The sequence below is a fragment of the Sander vitreus genome, chromosome 12 (genome assembly GCF_031162955.1).
Source record: "Sander vitreus isolate 19-12246 chromosome 12, sanVit1, whole genome shotgun sequence".
NCBI classification, from domain to species: Eukaryota; Metazoa; Chordata; class Actinopteri; order Perciformes; family Percidae; genus Sander; species Sander vitreus.
In genome coordinates, this window is record NC_135866.1 from 15,439,442 (window position 1) to 15,453,110 (window position 13,669).

The following is a 13,669-nucleotide window of genomic DNA, read 5'->3' on the forward strand; positions in this document are numbered from 1 at the left end:
ATAAAACGACTGGGTAAGTAAGTGAATCATTGGGCTCCCAGTCCTTCTTCTTGTATCTCATCCTTCACTTGTTTAAGCTGTGAGGGAAAAAACAAACTGTATTTCCATAGAAAAAAAGATTTATTCATGTTCACGTTTGAATGAAATAATCACAATTCAGGAATAAGTGCATATTCGCGTATGATGTGACAAAACTGTGTAATGAGTATAAATTATAAATTATAGGTGACTATTTTGGGGTATATTACAGTATAATCACTGTTTTCTGTACATGTACCTGTGTAAAATCTGCAAAAGTAGGCATTTCAGGTTGCTACAATAGTATATTCCTTTAAAACTAGGAATAATATTTGCAAAGTTAATGCTCTTAGAAGACTACAAACTTTAAAGCTAAGAAGCTAGGAGCAGATCAATAGATATGGTGTCAACACCCTTGTGAAACAACAGTCTACACTTTTGTAAAAAATAAAATAAAAGAAGAAAAGTCTCCATGAAATAATATAGATACATTAGACACATTCTTTGTTCTGACTTGAATTCAAAGCAATTCAAATAGTATGTAAAACAACTCATATTTACAGGGAAATACTACTTCTAATCTAACAATTCAAACAAGTTACTCACATGACCTAAGACAGTTGTACCATCAATATTCCAAACAAGAAAACTCTTTTGAAGCTTTTTAGTTTTTCTTGGTAACGTTTGTTGTATTGTAAACACTTGATAAACTGTGTGAATGCAGACAGTGTTAAGATACTAATGGGGGTACACAAATGAATGTGCCCTACTGATATAATGCTCAGAGTTAAGATAACTTTGTGGGTCCACACAAATAGGCTTCATGCTACAGGAGTGCTGTAGGTTTTGAACTGCACAACACAGCTGTGTGAATACAACTACAATCACATTTGCTATATTTACCATAACATTCTCTGCACAGGTAGTGTGATATCATCACACTTCAGGGGTACAGGAAACTCACTCTTGTTTCAATCTAAGAGAGACGGCAACCAGTTTGTTATACATACAAAACTGTCTTAGAGCATAAAAGTAACATATTTAAACAATACAATTCACCAGTATTCCCCTTTAAACTGACTCTAGATTCTATACATTGCAACATTTTGTTTCCTCCTTGACTCATCCTTCAAAATGAGTGTCGTCAGGCCTCCGAGGACCACAACATTTTTAAAATCTCCCTTTAATCGTCATGACACCACAGAGAAATGTTCCAAGCCTTCACATCAGCATCAAGTGAGCACACCACTGTGTGTTGTCAACCCTTTAAATTCCAACATTTCAATTCTGTTGACTGATTGTGTATCTAACATGATTCTACAACACACTTGGCTTGTGTTTTGGGTTGAGCTGCCAGTTTCTGTTCTTTGCAATAGAGCTTCTGCCTCCTAGAAAAAGCAGAGGTGTTGTGATCACATACAACATTTTGTGCACAACTTTCTGACAGGGGTTGAAACATATGGATGGAGCGCATCCGGTCCAGCAACTCTCAGGTCAACTGAGCCATGTAAGAGTCAGCTTTCATCAAGAAAAAGTCATTTGTAGATTGGTGGTAGGAAAAAAAGTCTTTGGGATGAGATGGGTTTTGCGTGACAAGTATGACTGCATGCGCACAACACGGAAAGCTGTACAAAGTGTCACTTAACTCCGTAAGAACATATATGATAATTGATGGTATCACTTAGCTATGCTTTCTCAGCCAATACATCGATGCGCCTTTTTAATGGAACATGAAACAGTCTCATACTTATTGTCTGTATCCACTAAGTCCTCAGTCTGGGCCCAGGTACTCTGTATTCTCAGCCGCTGGGATGTGTCCGTTGGCGTGAGTCTTGAACGTGGGAGTGAAATCCTGTTGGTAATCAGGGTTGTCTATGCTATTTTGTGGCTGGTATTTCTGAATGCTGTGGACCGTGCCATTGGTGGTGTGCGGGAGCATAGCAGGGGACCGGACCTCGTTGAGGTACTCCGGTCCGTAGGTCCCGTTTTTGAAGCAGTTCAGGTACTCTGTCTCTGTGTCGTCTGAAGAGATGGTGGGAAGGATGGTGCGAGGTGGACCAGGGTGCTGGTAGATGGGATTCATCACATCTGAGACTCCGTTCTGGTTCATGTAGTCTGTAAGAAAGCCACACTGACATTAGCAAGGACACTAGTTTTTCATTAACTGCATACACTAGCAGGACATTTATTAAACTAAACTAAACATAATGGTGACATGTTTCAGCCCATTAACCGCAAACCATTACAGCACGAGAAGTGGATGTTTACAAAGTCAACAAAGCCACCAAGACGCATTATGGTTGGCATATTGTTCTTATGATCCTGAGTACAGCCCTAATGATGCCACTTTTCATTTTATATCCCCTCACTTCAGCCACCAAGAATAAAGTATATGCAAAAATGGTATAACACCAAGGGTAAATGTTCTTCAGCTGTGGCAGCATTGCAATAAGTACAACAATATGCTTCTTGTCCACTAGATGCCCCCCTTCCTCACTGAATCAAACAGATGGACAAGTGGAGAGCTCTACTAAGATTCACTTAAATGTGGGATTTTGAAGTTGGAGGATACTTGCCTGGAGATGGCAGGAAGGCGTTGTCTAAAAGTTTGTCTGTGGGGTCAGGAATATATCGGAGTACTATGCTTCCATCTCTGCTCGGGAATCCATTCTGCAACAAAGAAGAGAGGTTTTTTAGAACTATGGCATATAATACAATTAATTAAATACAAACAGGGACATTTTCTTTTTCTTTAAGTGCAATTTAAAGGGTTGATTTTCTCTTACCAATAAGCCAGTTCTGCTGTGGCACGTTCCAATGCTACTGTTGAGGCTCTGCAAAATAGATAATATAAACACGAGTTAATGTCTTTATGACACCTCATCAAATGCAGAGCAGGAAATGGTGTTTTATAGATCCGTAACACATTTTAATATGCCTCGGTTATCCATAAAGCGGATATTAAAAAGGGGCTATACTCGACATTCAGAACAATAATATAGCAGCAAACACATTATTATTATTTATGTAAAGATACAGTGCAATGAGTAATGTTAAGATTGAAGTCACACTCCTTCTGTGTCTTGTAATCCAAGCTTCTTTGTTCTTTGTTTTGAAAGCCTGTCCGGTAGCGCGTGCATGTTAGTGCATGTGGCCGTGGAAAAAATTTAAGTATTTCACATATTGGGGAAAGGTCTGTGAGAGCCATGTGGAGGCAATCGTAGCCCGCTGTTTTCTTTTTCTGTATTTTGAGTACAGCGCCTTTAAATAAAGAAAGATTTAAAATGTAACTGAACAGGCATTTTCAATACAATGCACAACACAAAGATGGTCTGCGGTGCTCAATTTAATTAGGCAAATCCTTTATTTTTTTTATTTAAAGTTTTACTTTGGTAGTATTTGATTTTGACTTCCTTCTTTTATATATAGTTCTTTTGATGTGTGTGTCACTTTCAGTCTCTGGGGTTTATTTTAAAACCTCCCTGGGGACAATAAGTTCCCTTTGAATAGTGATAGTAATGTGTTTTTATGGTATCCGAGGACCATAGCTGTCATCGCAGTACAAGCTGATGAGGATCGAAATAAACGTCCACTGAGCATATTCATATTCATTCAGGCAATCTGACAAGCTTTGTTGTGTCTGTCATATTCTCGAGGCAAAAGGAAAGTGAACGGTGTTAAAACCATGGAAACCGAACAAATAAAGAGAACAGAGTGGCAGCTGTGGCAATGCAATTACTTTCAACAAGAAAAGGAAATGAAAAACACTGAAGGAGCGACCATCTGTAAAAATAAAAATAAAACAATCTGATTCCATAGTGGGCCATGCCCCAACAGTGATATTACAAAAGCAGACTCATGCTGAGCTTTTATTGGACAATGATTTTAAAAAGTTGCCTGCAAAGGTAATCACACTTTAAAGTTTGTATGGCCGAACCAGGCTGTCCGTGGCAGGCAACGTTCCCAGGTACAAGAGCCAGACCTACGCATGGCCTTCACTGAACCTGAAGAGTTCTCCTTATTCAGTTCTCATCAATCAAAGGGCACCTGGGAGGAAACGTGGGAGAGGGGATGATGATGAGGACAAATGGGTAGGGGTCAGGAAGCGGAGAAATAGTCCCACTGGTGACAGTTAAACAGAATGAGGGCAACTGGGGTAAGAGTTCAGGTCAGGTATGACTGGCCACTTAGATTAAAGTCAAGGACGATCAGTTTACTGTAACTCTCCTCGCTGTACGATCACCTGGATTCAGTTTAACCATCAGCGTTCTGCTTCTGCTGCATCATGTGAGTGCTAATTGCTTTCAACAAGCTGAAAAATGACTGCATTTATTTCCATTCTGACTCGCAGGATAATGATTTATGCAGAAATCCCATTTCCCAAAACAGTTAAAATAGCACAACTAAACAGCTGACTGCATGCTGGTAACGTGTGCACTGCTGGTGCATGTGGTGCAATTCCTAATAATTTAAATGAATGCGGGGAAATTTTATCCTGCCTCCAAAGCAGCTGGCATTCCTCTTCCAACTGTTTGGATCGAGAGGGTCAATGTGAGTAAGTCTGGCGTGTGTGTCTGTTGTAAAAGGTGTCTGTGTCTCATCCATGTACAGATTCACTTTTTTTCAGATGACTATATTGGCTGGAAGTTCATTGCATACAATATTGTGACAATATTCTGGCTCTGTATCTCAGATTTGTGTAAAACCTTTATATTAAAAGTAAATGTGGTGGACCAGGTCAACAGCTGCTATGGTTTAAATGCAACTGTAGCCCAGTATTTTCCAATCTGTATAGTGTATACATTGTATTGTTTTTACCTTGTGAGTCTGTGTATGTGTGTCATCATGGCAAAACATGGTTCTGGAGACGCCTAGTGTAGCGAGAACTACCACAGAAGAGGTTTAGTGTACTTTGCTAGGTGTTTATATTGCTGTCTGTCTGTGTGTCTGCAGACAGATTTGTTTTCTGTGTGCAAGATGCAGTGACAAAACTTTACAGGTGTGTAGTTAAGATCAAAATTAAGGCCTAGTCCAAAGATGTGTGTGGTCCGAACAAGGGCGCCAGAAGTAGGGGGGTAGGAAGTAGGTAAGGGGCCTTGGCCCTTCCCCACCAGACGCTACTGGCCTGATTTGGTGTTGTGTTTTTCCTGTACCAGGATGCATCATTTTCTCAGCTTTTGCCAAAATCTGAGACGCAGTACCACAAATGCAGAAGGCAGATGGACAGACACACCTGATCCAAAACCTTTGATCGTAGTTTTTCATATGAAGTAGCTTACTGTGGAGTGAAGCAGCGGTGTGACGGAGGTGCTCGGGCTGCTGAAAAAGCCATGTTGCGGCACCAGGTACTCGTCTGCATCCACAGCGTCCTCCATTCCATCCCCACTGATCAGGCTGCGGTACAATTTAGTGTCTGTAGGACTCGGCAGGTGCATGCGGTCATCGCCCTGGAATAAAAATAAAATTTACCTAGTCAGCATGGTGTGTCCAACGGGTTACTACAATTCATCATCAAATAAACTGAAGATTTAAGACATTTAGGTCTGAAGTAAAATCATACCTGAATGACCAGATATCGAGAAGGATCCCGGGCCATTTTTGTAAACTCAGCTATTAGTTCCCGGAAACGAGGTCGGCTATCCGCATCAATCATCCAACCTGTACAGACACATCATCAGAAGACAAAAAGATAAGATGGAAATTATTTGTGGGGAAGTTATCCGAAATTAGTTTCAGCAGCAGAATAAAAAAAGGAAAATATAATGTAAATGTGTTTCAGGAAAGCAAAAGGTTTCAACCATGGTCCACCAAGCTTACATTTCACCATGATCATGTAGACATCTATGGTACAGATTGGTGGTTGAGGCAGTCGCTCCCCTTTCTCCAGGACCCCAGCTATTTCATTGGCTGGAATCCCATCATACGGTTTGGTCCCAAATGTCATCAGCTCCCAAACTGTTACGCCTACAGAAAGGAGGACAGTTGGTATATCAGTTTGTTGAGCTGTCATTTACTGTTTTGCTCCCAATAAAAGAGGAAATGAGAGTGACAGGATGTAAGCTTCCCAAATATAACACAGTATCAAAATAGCTATGTTGACAAATTGGCTTTGCCTGCAGGAGTGGGAGTTAGCAGGATGCATCTCTGCGTTAGAGGAACTAAAGAAGGAAAAGGAGGAAAGAAAGCCTGTCACTTCTGCCAGGGTCTATGATGCTTTTGCCATATTCAGCGGAAGGCATGATCAAAACTCCTGGTGCTGAAAGAACTGTTTATGTGGGTTGTGGCAACAATCTCTTCTTACATATTATTGTCCATCTGAGACTGCTGGTGTGTAGGTGTTTGCTACCTATGTCCAACAAATCGCAGATGCTAGCAAGATGTTCTCCCTTCTCTTTTTGTATCTTAAAATGTTGACAGATCCAAAAACAACATCCTATCTGAAGCTTCACAAGTGCCTTTCCTCTACTTTGCCTCACTAACTGTTGAAACACTTTATTTGGCAAAAAAATGCATATTTTTCCAGTGAGGCTGTTACCAAAACTCAAGAGTATAGAAGCCCAGCTGTTTTACATATCTGAAGTTACACAAGGAGCCAAGCTCAGCAAGGTTAGAGGTACAGCATGTATTCACAACATAAAGTACAAGACTTACCATAACTCCATACGTCACTCTGGTGTGTGTATGTTCTGTTCAGGATAGATTCAAGAGCCATCCATTTTATTGGTACCTGAGGAACAAAAAGTGGCAATGTAATATTCTCCAAATATTGCAGGAACGTCCGCAAATGCAATATTCCTGTGAATCCCCGGTAAATGTGCACTTAACCTGTTAATAATGCACCACCATAATGTTCCTTTGAGTACATCTGGACAATAAGCTTGCTTGGACCACTAACACAATATTTCCATGCAAAACATGCAGTCATTTAATAATGCTGTCAACATTTTTACATGACTCTGTTTGCAGGGTGGAGGGATGAAGATTAATTAGCTCAATGAGACAGCGGCATGTACACTTGCACAGCAGTGTCTGTAATAGCCTGTTAAGAGGAGAAATAACTTAATTTATACCTTTATATTATCTCATCAAATTTGTCTTCTTAACCTAAAGTGCTGTAAATTTAAATCCATCATCACTGTCTTCACCACATACAATACGTAACTGTACTGTCACCTAGTGGTGCAGAATTGCAATAGTGACGCATACAAAATTCCACAAGTTACTGAAAATGCTGACAATTAACATATATTTCAATTTTAGATATGTAAACATTTTTTAATGGCATTTTGCGTCGCACAAAGCTTAAAAAAATGGATTTCTGTCATGGTTTCCTACATAAGGATTAAGTCTATTCACATAATAAAGATGTTGTTCAATGGATTATATAAAAATAATAAACCACCGATGTAATAAAGTGCTGATAACATAATATGGTAATACACCTATATAGAGGGCATTCTACCATATTATTGGATGTTTGAGCAAGTTACAAACACAGATATTTGGTAATTATCATATTCTGGGAAAAAATACTTTATCGGGTACTACAAAAAGAAGCACTACACATTTTTCTGTCAGGAAATTAGTAATTTTAGTTGCACAAAGAAAACATTGACAAGAGAAGGAACTTGTCAGATTTGTCATTTATCTTCTCTAACAGAATTATTTATACTCACTTACACAAGATACAATCTAGAGCAAAACTACAAATGCAAAAATACCATCTTTCATGACATGGGGCAAATTCATTCATGTACTGTACTGTAATGTAATTTGTCTAACAAGCACCGCATTTGTAAAAGGCTATAAATGCACAAGTAAGGTTGCTCTTAGGCCTATTTGTGTGCAGCAGCAACAACAACAACTGACTATAAAACAAAAAATATATTTTAAGTTGTAGGACAAAAAGAAAACACACTTTAAACGTATTTTTTATCTTTTTGAAATACTCATGACAGACAGACTGATCCTGCCGACACAGTACACTACTTTATTTTTAATTAATTAATTATTTAATTAACCTCCAACAAACCTTTCCACCATCTGCATGGTACTCTTTCTCATCTGCGTTGAGGAGTTTAGCCAGACCAAAGTCAGTGATCTTGACATGTTGAGGAGTCTTCACCAGGACATTTCTTGCAGCCAAGTCACGGTGTACTAAGTGCCGCTCCTCCAGGTAGTTCATACCCTTTTGTCAAACAAATGATGAAGTACAAGTTATTACATAAGTGCAGTGCTCTTTTTCCCAAACTGTCTGATTCTACAGTGCCAAAACATGGAAACTTTGCTTGATTAGACTTGATCAAAGATCTCAAAGTGCTTTCATGATAGACTTGTCATCATCACTTATTAAGTCATATCATTCAACAATATTTCGTACCAGTTAATAAAAGCAGCATGTACTGTTCTTTCTAGTAGTTGCGAAACAAAACAACTTGACTTGCCCTGCCAAAATGCTCAGTTACATTAGTTTTTATCATATGGCTTTAAAACATACAGACATCCAATAAACATTATTATTTTGAGCTTTCCTTGCAATAACAACTATTAAACAGACCCTACCATGTAACTTGATGCCTTTACGAGGTATTCTATTACCTTGGCTATCTGCACACACCAGTTGAGCAGGTACTGGGAGCCGATATTGTCTTTGTTCTCTTTGACGTAGTCCAGCAGGCAGCCGTAGGGCATCAGCTGGGTGACGAGCTGCACTGTGGAGGTCAGGCAGATACCAAGCAGACGACACACATGGGGGTGTTCCACACTGGCCATCACATAAGCCTCCTGTAGTGCACATGTAGACATCATTTAATAGGTTATATTCTTTGGGGGCAGTCAGGTGACACATACACCAAAACAACTCCCATATCTAGTGCATGGGCAAATGGAGAAATTGGCATTCACATTAATGGATTAAAAGGTGCAAAGACAAAAAAAGAAATTGTCTGTTTGAGAAAAACGTCTGACAGTCCATCCCATCTTCCACTCAACCAATATTGGTAGAAGTGTCTACATTTATCCTGGAAACTGATAGCTTAAGAAACATGACATTTGTGGAAATACGTTTGTATCTAGTGTTGGGTGATAAGCAGCAGTCATGCTAGGCCAAGCATATTTTATGTGGCTCAGCTGAGAGTGGAAACCACTCATCATAACAGAAAAGCCAACAGGGAAAATCCACACTGGCAACCAACAACCAGCTTCCTACAAGGAGACCCATGCAAACAGCACTTCAAACTGAGTTTTATTTAGTAGATTTCCTGTTGTTGAGTACGATTCTTTTGTACCTCAAAGACATTCTACATGGCTGTTACAGTATCTGTATTGTTCGGTAAATAACCACTTGATTGTTAGGAGCTCTGTAATTTTGACATTTTGATGAGGAAGAGGCTTCAAAGCGCATTTTAAAACAAGCCTTAAGTCATGAAGATCAGAGGATGCGCATGTCATATTGACTGAGCAACACAACCACAAAATCACAGGATCTAACATGCACATTCATCCATTTGAAAATGCATTTTTAACAGGCTGCTTTCTCACTGCGGCTACAGGACTGCATTCCTTTCCAGAACACCTTAGCCTTGGATTACGAACCAACGCCCACACACAGCCCTCTAATGAATTAATCCCACTTCCTACAGCCCCTGCAGGAGGGTTACCATGTAGAAACATGACACATTCTCCATTACAAGAGAAATAAGTAGTCATTAGTTTCAAATAAAGTTGCATGTGCTATACATTACAGGATACGTTACAGTTAAATTGACATCTGGGAAGCAATAATTGTCACTCACTTTGTGTAATACATTGAGGTACTTCTGACTTCTCCTTTTTAATCCAGGCAAAATATTAGAGTTATTAACTTGTATATGTCATTTCCTACCAGCAGCAGCTGAAGGAGTCTGGGAAATGACATTTCAAATGAATGGCATGTTTTAGTTCTGACTCAGTATTACAGTAAGTTTAGAGTTAAAAAATGTACCACATGAATCAGTAAACCTACGTCCAAGATCTCTTTGTTTGCTTTTGGTGATGTGGCCTCTCTTAAAACCTTGATGGCTACTGGAATCTTCACATCCTCTCCCTCTGGAACCCACAGGCCCTGTATAGACACAAGTTTTACATGCTTTAATTATACCTGAATCATCAAGTGAACACAAGTGCCTACATGCAAATATACAGTATAATTACAAATGCCTACGTGTATGTGTTGCATGAATGCTATATTTGTGAGGATCCTTTGTTGTGCCCTAAATTCAGTGGTGTTAAATAACAAAGTACATTTACTGAAATAATGTGCTTAAGTACAATTTTGAGGCACTTGTACTTCCATTTATGCTACTTTCATACTCAATTTCAGAGAGTACTATTATACTTTTTACACCACTCCATGCAGTTGACCGCTGTGTTTTACATTCAAAACATATAACCAGTTATAAAATATGATCCATTGTCACAGATTAAACTACTCAACTATCTCCACCTCAACCAGCTATTTAATCAGTAATAATAATCAAATAATATAATTTAACACTTTGAAAGGGGCCTTACTTTTAATACTTTAAGTTCATTTTTTCTGCCAAAATATTTGATGTTCTACTTATACTCTTATACTTAAAATTATGAATGCAGGACTAAAGGAGTATTTGTATAGCATGATAATGGTAGTTTGATGTAACTTTTACCTTTACAACTAAATGTCTAACCCCAACCCTTACCCTTGCCCGAACATAAACCTAATTCCAAGCTTAACCCCATAACAAAGTCTTAACCCAAATAGCCCTTTGAAAAAATGTCCTTACTTTCCAAAAATGTCCTCACTTTCAAGGTCTAAAACTGAAATTTGAAAGTGCACACTTGTTTTTGTACAAAGTAAGAACATTGTTTTGAAATCCATTCTCTCTCTGGAGATTTACCCTAATGTTAACCTACAAGCAACCCAAAAATAAACGCCTAACTTTGTAGAGATCAGCCTTTTTTCTCCATATGGCAGAAAGTCCCCACACTGTCACTGTGTAAACACATATCCCCACAATGAGATTAATACAAGTATATACACACACTGCACTGACGGTGAGAGTGGAGTCACTCATGCCTGATCTGACAAGTTAAAAATGTCTTTTAATTGAAAAATTGACAACAGATGTAGATGAGCAGAAACACTGACGGGTGTTGGTTATGTAACTTGGCACGTGCAGTACTCCTAAGCTACAGCTTTAATAAAACTCTGTGCTGCAGTGGACAAAAAGGTGATTTGAGACACAAACAAGTAGCATGTTATTACCTTGTAAACTGTACCAAAAGCTCCGGATCCTAGCACTTTGATTTTCTTAAATTCAGGTTCCTTCAGGATTCGCAGCAGAGCCTGGTTTGGAGCCTCTCCACTTGGAGTCAGAGGTTCAACCAACTGGAAAAGAAGGACTGGATTTCTTAGAAACAGCTGCACAAAGTGAATCTTTTAAAATGCATTGTAGTATATCAATATTCAAAACAGATTATACAAAAGAAAATCAAATACTGTAAAGATAATCTGAAACTGATGCCTGCACTTTCCCTTTCAAGTAAAAATGAATCTTTGCATAAAGCAGGCTTGTATCTCTTTAAATTAACCCCAACATCTAAAATACAACATTTTGATGTCTTGATGTCTCTCTACACGTGTGGTGACTCAGTCCCCTAATCTTACCTCTCTCTCTTGGAGAAGTCTACGCATGGTTCTCTTCCTCTTGATGTGGCGTCGGCGTAGCAACACAAACACAGACAGGGCTGCAACAAGAACAGCCAGCAGCCCACCAACTACACCAGCCGCAATCATGGAAAGGCCAGAGGGGCTGAAAGACAGGTGAAAGCTAATTTAAGAATGCAGATAGAAAACAGAGCACATTTACAAATTCAATAAAAAAGGAGAGATGAGATTAGAATTTCTAACATGTTAGTACCTTTTACTCTGGCAGCCTTGGAGACCAGGCCCCATGCACCTGTAAAGAAATCAATGCAAATAATCTGATGTTACCATACCATCACTTTGATTTCACACTGAAAATTCACCATCATCAGTCCATTTTTTCTCTATGAAACTCTGAACCACTTCCCTTCTTACTAATCAGTATACCACCCAGCCACCGCCATGGCTGAATGTTGAAAGTCCATCAAGGTGAACATGTGCTTTCATTCAAAGTTATATTTTGTTCTGTTCTATAATGCATTGCAGAATATAGAGGTTTAATACTGAAATTAAGGAAAGAAATAATAAATAATAATATAATAACCCATCTATGCAGAACTTTTCAGACAATTAAAATAACAAGAATAATATAATGGAATAAAATAGCCAACAATAATCTATGATAACAATACTGATAAAAACAGATAAGATATGTTGGATAAAATTGTGTGCTAGAGTTGATGAAAAAGCTTCTTCTTTTTTTAAAGATAAGTTTTGAGATGTCATTAATTCTGCAAGTCACAGATCTTCAGGCAGGGAGGCAGATTTGTTTTAGTGGGAAAAAATGCTAAATTTCTGTTATTTTTCTTTAATTTGTCTGATTTCAACATTAGTCTCAGCAAAAGCTGCCTCATGTTGAAAGCCGACCTCTCTCTCCCTAATCTGTGCCAGCAGAACCACAGCTGACCCTTCTGGCTTGGATGAAGTTACTGCATCAACATCACAACAGACAAATGTTTGCAACTCAGAGAAATGTAGTGCCAGTTCTCAGGTCGGCTGAACAATGCTTTTACCCTTGAGTGCAGTTTTTGTGGCACAGCCTGCACACTTTCATCTCATCTGCGTATTTCCACACCAGCATGTCGTCCTCCCCTGGCACGCCTTGGGGACATCGAGAAACACAGAAAAGGCCGTCTTGGAAGTTGGCACACTTAGTACAGTTTCCAGAACCCTTAAAGAAAAAATAAAATACTCATGTTTACAACTCTCTTGAGAGGTGTAGTAAATATGATGTAAACTGCCCTGTCTCATAGTAATAATTTCTCAAAGCAAGCTGTGCCGATCTTCCTCATAAAGATGCAAATGTTTGGCAATGAAAACCCACCCAGATATGTTAGGTGGTTTGGTTTAGGCCAGCACAACTCTGTTCACTGAGAGACGCATTGCAATCAAGTGCTGCAGTGTAATACTTTCTTTCAAACTGTCTGCTTCAACTTGTTGTTTTCAGTCAAAGATGTGATTATTATGAGCGCATTAAAAAAAAGTACAGATCACACAGCCACACCCCTCATCCCAAACATAACATGTCTTGTGGCTGCACTGCACTATGGTCTAATAAGGCTGCTGTTGATGGAGAAATTGGTAGCGCTGACACTTCTGCAATAGATTTCATGCTGGGTAATTGCACATTTGTGTTGTTTTTTGATTCTGAGACTGACACAAAAACATGACAATTATTGCTTATTTTAAATTCATAAATGTAGTTTCACAGAGCTGTTCTACAGTAGTTCAAATATGTTTGTAATAATAGTTTAGTTTTGAAACACATACAGGCGCACTGCAGGTTGCGGTTCCATTCAAGCGTTGACACTCGGGGTGACACACTATGCAGGTTTTATTCACGACGGCCTCTCGCGGCTCTCTGCAAAAACAATAACAAAGCTGACAGACTCTCACCGCTGGTGCGCCTCATTTGAAACAGTTACA

The 13,669-nt window shown here is 39.0% G+C and overlaps 1 protein-coding gene across 1 annotated transcript in view; it reads right to left on the reverse strand.

The window, feature by feature from the left end:
• Window positions 1-101: 101 nt before the first annotated feature.
• The window catches only part of egfra (epidermal growth factor receptor a (erythroblastic leukemia viral (v-erb-b) oncogene homolog, avian)), a 40,292-nt gene continuing 26,724 nt past the window's right edge, over window positions 102-13,669 (reverse strand). The window contains exons 14-28 of the mRNA XM_078264057.1: window positions 13,514-13,604; window positions 12,757-12,914; window positions 11,958-11,996; window positions 11,705-11,849; window positions 11,303-11,425; window positions 10,022-10,120; window positions 8,617-8,802; window positions 8,051-8,206; window positions 6,670-6,745; window positions 5,836-5,982; window positions 5,579-5,676; window positions 5,298-5,465; window positions 2,805-2,852; window positions 2,595-2,688; window positions 102-2,133 (exon numbers count right to left, since the gene is read on the reverse strand). Coding sequence (XP_078120183.1) covers window positions 1,790-2,133; window positions 2,595-2,688; window positions 2,805-2,852; window positions 5,298-5,465; window positions 5,579-5,676; window positions 5,836-5,982; window positions 6,670-6,745; window positions 8,051-8,206; window positions 8,617-8,802; window positions 10,022-10,120; window positions 11,303-11,425; window positions 11,705-11,849; window positions 11,958-11,996; window positions 12,757-12,914; window positions 13,514-13,604 — 1,972 coding nt within the window. The 3' untranslated portion in view covers window positions 102-1,789. The remainder of the gene's footprint in view (window positions 2,134-2,594; window positions 2,689-2,804; window positions 2,853-5,297; window positions 5,466-5,578; window positions 5,677-5,835; window positions 5,983-6,669; window positions 6,746-8,050; window positions 8,207-8,616; window positions 8,803-10,021; window positions 10,121-11,302; window positions 11,426-11,704; window positions 11,850-11,957; window positions 11,997-12,756; window positions 12,915-13,513; window positions 13,605-13,669) is intronic.